Below are 9,974 nucleotides of genomic sequence, written 5' to 3'. Positions count from 1 at the left end.
ATATCGTTTACCAACAAGAAGTAAGGCAGAAGAAACATTAAAATTCCTTTAATGTATTGAGAAAATATTTCAAAAAACATAATACATTGTTTTGACAAATTGATAAATGAACTATTAATATGCAAGGAAAATATACTCTTTGAATGCTGATATCAAAAGAATAAAAACAGACAGACGTTTTGCTACGAATTTCAGTCCAAATTAATGTTAGAATAGTCGAAGAGACAATCGGGAGTTATGTTTGGATTTTAACCGATTTCAGGATGTGTTTCTGCTGTGTTTTGCAATCGATAGCCGTTCTTCTTACGATAATGTAATGGAAAAGGTATGTTTATAATTTTGATCTCAGTTCATAATATTCTATGCATGCCTGTAAAAGAAAACATATAGTTTATCACATTGTTAAGAATGTGCAATGTATAAACTTACTTTCTCTGCAATCCGATGTATTTGTTTAGGGATATAAAAAACAGTTTTTTGTCTTATTCAAAATTTCTATCGTATACATTAGAGTATCATGCTATAAGTGAAAGATTGATTAGTCAGGTATGTAACTACATTAGACTTATCATCATCGTAAGTGAGTTAAAATAAAATTCTTCTTCAGTCACGGTAAAATTTGCTGTATCAGTACAAAATATGGAAGATGATCTTTTTCATCAACAATGTCTTTTAAATGTGAATGGTAACTTGCAAATAAAAGTTGGGTCTACAATTTTCTCAGCGAGTTTATTATTGGTTCATCAAAAATTAAGTGATCTGAATATACATGACTGTATAATATGATGGGACCGTTACCGTATGTTTTTTGGTATTTTACCGATCCGATGCCGTGTCATCCTTTGTTTCTGCATATAGTCTGGCAGAATATAAGTTGGACCTTGAATTGATCACTTTACAAAATGTTACTATTTACGTGTAGGTATAACGATGTAGATAATTAATCCGGTTGTTGCGGAAGTGGCACTATCGAGCATTTAGCTAGAAACAAGATGGCAGCAATTATGGAGGTCAAAAGAAGACTAATACAAAAAATATAACTGAAATGATTTAACCAATGTACACATTCCAAGACCACTGCTTGGATGTAAATGTTCGTTAGGGTTTAATACGTTACTTATACTATACAGTGTAACTTCCGAAAACCGAACGACCTCCGGACCAGCCTAAAAGTTCGGTTTTTGGAAGTTTCCGAAATTCAGAAGTTTGAAAGTTTGTAGGCGAAGTGAACTTGGTGCACAAGAGTTATGTTTTCTTACACCTAGGATGAAGGAGATTATTATCCTTTTTAATTTTACAATTTAATTAAAGTAAATAATTAATTAATTTATTAATTAATTACAAACATTAAGGATAATAAATACATAAATAACAAATATAAAAAGAAACAACATATCTTAAATAATAGCATTTACGCAAATATTTTCCACCTACATTTACCATTTTTGGAGTTTGGAGTTCGTCAACATTTCATTAATGTTGACAATGCATTGTTTAATCGATGTAACTAAATGAACTAAAACACCTATCTTTCTTTCGTTCAAACATTAAAAAAGTTTTTCACACTAAAATATTTAATTTATCACGTTTTCATAATATGAATACAAATGAAAGTAATCACTGATTACTTGCTTACTTTTGCATCAAATGATCATTGTGATTATCTAGCGTGTCAAAATAAACGCGGGCTGCTGATAAATAAACAAAAGAACATGTTGACAGCGTTTTTGGATTAACAGGTGACATTTTAACCCAGCAAAAATTTTGCTGTTCGGTTTTCGGAAGTCAATTTTAGTGTTGAAATACAAACGGTCCTTCAAAAATCGTCCGGTTTTCAGAATTCGGAAGTTCCGGTTTTCAGAAGTTAAAAATAAATAGAAATAAGAACAGAAAAAATCGGGACCTTGAGTTTCGTGCGGTTTTCAAAGGTTTCCGGTTTTCAGAAGGTCCGGTTTTCGGAAGTTACACTGTATTACCAAATAATGTTTATTGCTGTATGTTTTTAATTAAATTGGAAAATCGTATTGTAACGGCGCCTTACCTACTTTTAAATCATAACACATATATACACTTCTTATGCAATGCAAAAACAAATAAAACTCACATTGACTAGAATAAGTATAACACTCATTACTCTGGTTTAAAAAAAGTATATAAAACATGGTAGTGTGGCTCCATTTAAGTAGATGTCTAAGACTAGAATATATGTAAAATGAAACGTCTACAGTTTAACATGGAAATAACGGCGACTTGACGTACTTCGTATTTTTATTAAAATCTTTAACTTCAGCTAGTCATTTGTTCGCCTCGGCGATTTGTTTTGAACCTTGCAACAGAATTCTTTGTTTCCATAAACACAAACAACTTTCACGACAATCGAACACTTTTACATCTGCCACTTTGATCAGAAACCATTATTAATACGTTTGTCCTGTCAAATCGCAACATGCCACAGTGACACCTCCAGATAATGTGTGAGCTGCTGGTAGATCGTGAATTATGTCGTTACTGGCATCACCGGTAGCATGTATGCCAATTACAGCTCTATCATGTATTGGCGATTCCATTATGACCTGAACAGATACGTTGTGTTCAATAAAATGACTTTAAGAATTCATTATACCAAATAATTTTTATGCATTCTTTTCAGAAAACTTTTCGGTCAAGAATAGGTCATGTACTTGGAGAAAATATATCACATTCCTTTTCACACTTAGCTTTCCGGTCTAGAAATTAGTCATGTGCAATAACTGACAGGTTACATTATATCGCCCAGTTAATGCATTGTCCAGCAATGCATGTTTCAAAATTACTAATAGTTTTGACAACTGACTAGTTGGATAAATGACAGGGTAATTATAAACACCCGGTCTTTTGATCACGCCGCATGACTCAAGTCACGAATCATTTCTTTCATAAGCAGAAGTTTTGAGACAAAACTTTAGTATCATTCTAGTACTCAGTTAGGTAGATGCGTATGTTCGATACTCGCAAAATGAATTAGGTTAGATTAGGACTGAGGCAATTAACGTTGAAGTAATTATATCGAAGAATAGAAGTTCTGTTAATAACTGTGAATATGTTAGAAAATTATGTTAGAGAATTATGAAGAAGACATTGATGTAAATATTATCTTAGAATTTAGTACAATATTAAATAGTAGTTATCATAGAGAACAGAGTTGTTGTTGTTGTAGTTAGTAGAGTGAACCATAGACCCTGTTACACCACAGATTGTCAACGTTTGTGTTAACATGTGGTCTTGTTTGGCATTGATGTGTTCATTGACAGATTATCTCATATGAGAGTATAGAACGCCGGGACTGTCTGATATAGTTTTACTATGTTAAAATACAGTTTTAACTTGTTTAAAGCTGTGTTATTTTGTCCATTTGCTGTACTGTCTTGTCTACTGACCATATTATCTTGTCAAACAGACATGCCATTGCGTTAACATACATTATTAACTTGTCTGAAGCGGTGTTATTTTGTCAATTTGTTGTACTCACGGTGCACAATCACGTGACTTGTGACGTTTCAACTTGGGTATCACGCCAAGCAGAATTTGTAAACAAAACGGTGTTTTTTAAGGTAAAGTTTTTAAAGTTATATTTTTGTGAAATGACACCTAGCTGGTGCAAGTCCTTATATCAATGCGTACCTCCGGTGATATAACATATGTCCGTGTCTGCTTTAGTTTCGCTGTTAACCTGGACAAACTGCAATGCTTCCACAGCAAGCGTATTTTCAAATCCGTTCTAAAGTCCAAAAGCTTTCACAGAAAGCACTATTTTAAATCGCGATTTTCTCGTTCTTTTCGAAGAATGCAATGCCGCAATTAACGCAGGTAACGTTTCTCCCTACCAACGCAATACTTCGTAAAGTTTACTGCACGCGGATGGTGATATTTTCAAGAACATGTCGGTAGCTAAAAACATGCTCTCAAAGCCAGTTACTTTATGCCAATGCTGTCACATCAGGCAAAAATCTTTAGCTGACAGTTTAACCACTTTCTACTGTTAATTTTGCCAAGAAGATAATTTTTAGCAAAATGATTCTTATTTGACATATAGTCCTTTCCCAATTGGATTTCACATGAATTTAGTTGTATCGAGACAACACTTGAATAATCAAAAGAAATAACGCATAACGCAAATACTAAATTTGCTGTTAACATACGGTCAATACAAAAGGAGCATCGTGGAAGGCACGTGTTGTTTTCCCGCGAAAATGATCGTCTGCTTCCCGTTCCATTTGGAAATCCTTTATGGCGTATAAGAATGCCCGATATTTACGCATATCTAAGTCGTGTTTTCATTCGTTTAGGCTGGCTGTTTACAACATAAGCCCACGTCCAACCAAATATTCGGAAAATTTGCCGGTCAGTTGACGAAAATGTATAGAAGATCTATATTGATCTAGTACAACTTCTACAGAAATACGGTTTTGGAAAAGTCCTGTTGAGCCAACGGCATTACTTTAAAGCATACATGTATCATGTCCAGACGCTGACAAGGTTTGTCATTTCATTAGACCTGATTTATCAAAAATCCCGGTCCAGGCACTGGAAATTTCTGAGATGCTCTTGAGTGTCTCCCACCTAACTAGAGGCCTGTACTGGTTCTTCCCAGGAAAGACGGCTTCGCGAGTATCGGTGCTATACACCGGGCACGTTAAAGAACCAGACTGTCTATTCGAAAGAGCTAGGCTAAGTTAGCCGGACACGTCTGTATCTGAAAAGTTCTCTCTGTCTGTTCTGGGGGCTTTATCTCACTCTGTCCCTCTGGTCAGATCGCTCTGTGTCTGTACTAGTGGAGGATGATTTCGCGCCCTGTGTGGCTGCAGTTGTTGTAAAGCGCCTATGAACGTGTTTATCATGAAAAGGGCGCTATATAAATCTGGTATAATAATAATAATAATAACATCTTACACAAGTGCGAAATACAGTAAATAATCGGTGGCAAGATTCCATAAGAATCATTTTACTTTATCTTCTTGGCAAAATTAACAAGAGGAAGTGGTTAAACTGTCAGCTAAAGATTTTTGCCTGATGTGACAGCATTGGCATAAAGTAACTGGCTTTGAGAGCATGTTTTTAGCTACCGACATGTTCTTGAAAATATCACCATCCGCGTGCAGTAAACTTTACGAAGTATTGCGTTGGTAGGGAGAAACGTTACCTGCGTTAATTGTGGCATTGCATTCAACGAAAAGAACGAGAAAATCGCAATTTAAACTGGTGCTTTCTGTGAGAGCTTTTGGACTTTAGAACGGACATTTTTCGAGTTCGGCGATCTATCCAGAAATACGCCATTTTTGAGCAAAAATCCTACCAAAATGATCTAAGATATCAAAGAGAACGCAGCGGTGACAACCAGTTGGTCGTTTATCAAGGAACAGTCGCTTGGTTTTGGTTTTCAAATCATTTGAAAATACGCTTGCTGTGGAAGCATTGCAGTTTGTCCAGGTTAACAGCAAAACTAAAGCAGACACGGACATATGTTATATCACCGGAGGTACGCATTGATATAAGGACTCGCAGCTAGGTGTCATTTCACAAAAATATATCTTTAAAATTTTTACCTTAAAAAACACCGTTTTGTTTACAAATTCTGCTTGGCGTGATACCCTAGTTGAAGCGTCACAAGTCACGTGATTGTGCACCGTGTGTACTGTCTTGTCTACTGACCATATTATCTTGTCAAACAGACATGCCATTACGTTAATATACATTATTAACTTGTCTGAAGTTGTGTTATTTGGTACATTTGCTATACTGTCTTGTCTGGTTGTATTATTTTGTCCGTTTGTTATACAGTTTTGTTTACTTACCATAATCTTGTCAAACAGATATGTCATTATGCTTACAAACAGTATTAACTTTTTCAAATCTATGTTATTTTGTCCGTTTGCTACATCTTCAAATAGGGCCGGCCCATCAATTATCTGTTTAAAGGATTTCTGGCTGGTGTTTCCGTCTTTAAAATATCTTTTTAAGTTGTGACTTAGACCTGGAAATTTTAAGTTTCCCCAATTCAGTAAACATACACGTGGGAGCAAATGACAACAAATAAAACAAAACCTCTTTTAAGTCAATGTCTCCAGAACTAGCTCATAAACCAATTACAAATGTACCTTAGTGTAGATTATTTCTGTGTCAAATGACCTTACAACACCAATCTTCAAAGACTTCTTGGAAGAGTTTTTAGTATGAATTGTTACACATTCCCACGTCTATATATTAAATAGAATCAGTGAAACTTGCCACGTCTAAGTAACAATGTAAAAAACAATCTTACAGACGGAAACATCTGCCACAATATGCCTGTGCAGAAAATACTGGACTCCAGATAGTGCCGTTATTGACATTAATTTGACGGTTGATGCCAACAAGGACATAATACACAATCTATGAGAAGCACACACATTATGTGACAATGTGGCATTGCCATTTGATAGGAAAATACAAAGCCATCAGATCTCTTAAATATTGTAAATGTCCAGTCAGTGCGGGGAGTTCTTAGGGGGACAGTTGGGTTGATATTACAACACAATTTTAGGTCATGTTGCGACTTTCCAGATTTTTATGGTAGAGGATACCCAGTTGAAAAGGGCTGTGACTAAAAACAGATTTGGTTCGCCTGTGATATATTACAGACTTCGGTATATACCGAATTAACTAAATTTGAACGGGGAAAAAAAATTATATATTTTGTAACCATGGTGATACTAACCCTAACCTTAAGTCTGTATGTTATGCATATTGTACACTAAATGCGTGCAGACATGCAAACAGTTGCGTAATTTTGCTGTGCGCTCCAACTGATAATCATTCCGGGCATGCGCAGAACGGCTGCACTTGAACTGTAATGAGAAACATCGGTTGAAAAGTGCCCCTTCGTGCATTATTTTATCACAGGCGGGCACTTCTTCAGAAGCACCGACCTTTAATAAGGGAACTGAATGGCTTCCTCATATGTAAATGGAGATAATTAAGAAATCAGGCAGATATTGCTAGAGAATCAACGACTGGTGTTGCCTCTTGTTATGGAATACTTGGGAAGAACCTAATGTCTGACGAGTTTGAAGTTATTCAGCTCGGGCTAAAAGGGTAGGAAAATAGCTTGCACTTGTCCTAAAGATACACTCAATTACGACAGAATCGTAAACGAGCGCATTTTTACGCTTGTGTAAGGAAACATGCCGTGGATCCGATTCTGCAAAAACATTACCCAGACGGGTATGGGTGGACAAAAATTGAAGAGCTCAAGTCATTGACCCCGATGACTGTGCCTGCAACTGCACAATCTGCACTACTGGAAATCTTCCTATTGATAAGGTGTTCATGAGAGAGTTAGCTACCATGTTCTAATATGCAGTGTCGAAGAAATAGTGTCCCGTTGTCGGGCACGGGTTTTTATGAATATATGTTGTAACAAACAAATAAGTCGTTTAACAAATGACTGACTAGTCGAAGTTCAGTCTGTCAATACAAATACGAAGTATATCTAGACATTGCTATTTTCATTTTATTTTATAGACATATTATAATACATACGTTTTACTATCGGATGCAAACCCAAATCGAGTCACACTAACTTATATTTTATATACCATTTAGACCAATGAATGAAAGATGCATGAGCTTATTCTGGCTTATAGTAGTATATATTTCTTTAGTGTTTGTATTGCCTAAGAAATATACACGAGTTATTGCTTTAAAACATGTCTCCATAAGAGGATCTTTAATCTTTTAACGAGTGTAAGGTTTTGATCCTGCAGGCTACACCCCTTGTCTCAACCTACGCTTCTTTTGTACGGTAAAATTATCACACAGTAAGTGTAAGCATGTATTTATCTTGCAGGTGTTGAGTTTAACTCATTTAAATTTCAAGACTGAATACTGCTTAAGCCGTTGCCTGGGGGCGTGGGCAATGTTGCATTTTCCATTACTGTTAATGAACAGACTCAATCAAACCGAGTCTGCTATTTTCACTGTTTGTTTTGTTCTTGGTGCTTCCGAGGAATCTACTTTTCAGACTTTATTGACTTCACAACAGCGGATGTAAAGTGCTGTGTGGCGGCCGTAATAAGTCGCCCCGATTTCACCCCAGTGTTGTTATATTTTCTGGTCATTCGAGATCATTGATGTTAATTCATTTAGATTTAAAGATTCAAAGATTGAATACTGCTTAAGCAGTGCTAGGGAGCGTGGGCAGTGTTCAGTTTCCATTTCTGCTTATGAACAGACTCAGTCAAGTCGAGTCTGCAATTTTCACTGTTTGCCTTGTTCTCTGTGCTTCCGATGGATCTACTTTTCAAATTTTATTTCGTATGATTTCTATAGTAAAGCAAGACAGGAGAATTATTTGTACGGCTTATGTCAGTTGATATCTATTCGTTTACATTTTATTTAATTTTCCAGTGGGTTCCAAAAGTTCGACATTATTGTCCTTCAACACCAATTATTTTAGTGGGTGCGAAACTTGACCAAAGAGAATACAATAGAAAATACAATGCTGATCATAACAAGAACTGTGTTTCAAATGACCAAGGTGTTCATTTAATGGAAGAAATTGGTGCAAGACGTTATTTGGAGTGTTCGGCATTAGCTCAACAAGGGTTGACAACTGTGTTCGAAGAAGCTGTAAAAATTGCGCTTGAGTCACCATCTAAGAAAAAGAAAGATTGCTGTTCATTGTTTTAGGCGCCAGTGACGTGTTTCATGGAATAAGAAAGCAAGACTCATTAGCTTTTAGGAACAAGTCTAGAAGTAAGCTTGTAACAAAAAGGAGAAGTCGGACGAAGATTTGCTTGTTCTCATCACATCACATGTTTTATAAAAACAATAAAATCACCAACGTGACAAAAACTGTTTCTTTTCAGGTTACCTTATTAAACTATTTAGGCTTGTTAAAGTTGTCTCTGACTTTGTGCAGTTTACAATTAAGCTAACAATCATTTTCCGCTCCATACGAGTAGGTACATTTTAAGGGCAGGACAACAATTTCCAATTAATAAAAAGATAAATGATATACAATCGAAATATCAAACCGCTGTGGTTATTTGCAAAACCAAACTCTTATGCTATGCATCAACATAAATATGACAATTTGAATAAAGTTGAATAAAGTTCGATGATTTGTTAACAAACCCTTAAAATAAATGTGCCGTATTATTTGTAAGCTATATTTGTTCATGCAAACATTTTAAAACTAATTCACGTTTACATTTAACCGTCTCTGTGTGTGTGTTGGACATGCATGTGAAGTAAATCCCACTGTGTTTCGTTTGTTAAATTAATACTTTCATTTGATTAGAAATGTTACCAGTGAGACAAGTAAACATACATCGTGGGTTTTTAAGGGATGCATCTAATTTGTATCAAACTGTATGATCTGCCGTTTAAATTTTATCATAAGGGAGACTAACAATATTGGAAGAATGTATGGGTTGCTTTGAGTCAGTATCCTTGCCATAAATACTGTCTTGAAATATATAAATAGTGAAAAATATGAATTTACTAGTTTTATTCAAACTACTCAGTCAAAATTGGAAACAAACTCCCGCTTCATTTAAAACCGTTGAATTCTTCATGTGAGGAAGCCATCCAGCTGGCTTACGAAAGGTTGGTGATTCTACCCAGGTGCCCGCTCGTGATGAAATAATGCACGGAGGGGCACCTGGGGTCTTCCTCCACCATTAAAACTGGAAAGTCGCCATATGACCTATCATGTGTCGGTGCGACGTTAAATCCAACAAAAAATAAATAAATAAATAGTTATGAAATAATATGGCTATAAAAAAGCGATATAAATTGATTCCTAATTATCCATTTCATCGCAAAATTTCATCAGGCTTATACAGATAATTCGCAAATAGCGGGTCACTATCTAAACTTTTAGCATATAGTGAAGAATGTTTAGACTTTCATGATATCTAAACTTACTAACATTTAAAACTATTGCTCACATT

At 35.5% G+C, this 9,974-nt stretch overlaps 1 protein-coding gene across 1 annotated transcript; it reads left to right on the top strand.

Annotated features, from left to right (window-relative positions):
• Positions 1 to 267: 267 nt before the first annotated feature.
• Positions 268 to 9,333, top strand: LOC123562425 (ras-related C3 botulinum toxin substrate 1-like). The gene is made up of 2 exons (XM_045355062.2): positions 268 to 325; positions 8,425 to 9,333. The coding sequence occupies exons 1-2, from the start codon at positions 317 to 319 to the stop codon at positions 8,704 to 8,706; spliced, it is 291 nt and encodes a 96-aa protein (XP_045210997.2). The 5' UTR covers positions 268 to 316; the 3' UTR covers positions 8,707 to 9,333.
• The last annotated feature ends 641 nt before the right edge of the window (positions 9,334 to 9,974 follow it).

This window comes from Mercenaria mercenaria, chromosome 2, assembly GCF_021730395.1.
Source record: "Mercenaria mercenaria strain notata chromosome 2, MADL_Memer_1, whole genome shotgun sequence".
NCBI classification, from domain to species: domain Eukaryota; kingdom Metazoa; phylum Mollusca; class Bivalvia; order Venerida; family Veneridae; genus Mercenaria; species Mercenaria mercenaria.
This window is presented reverse-complemented; position numbering and strand designations above follow the sequence as displayed.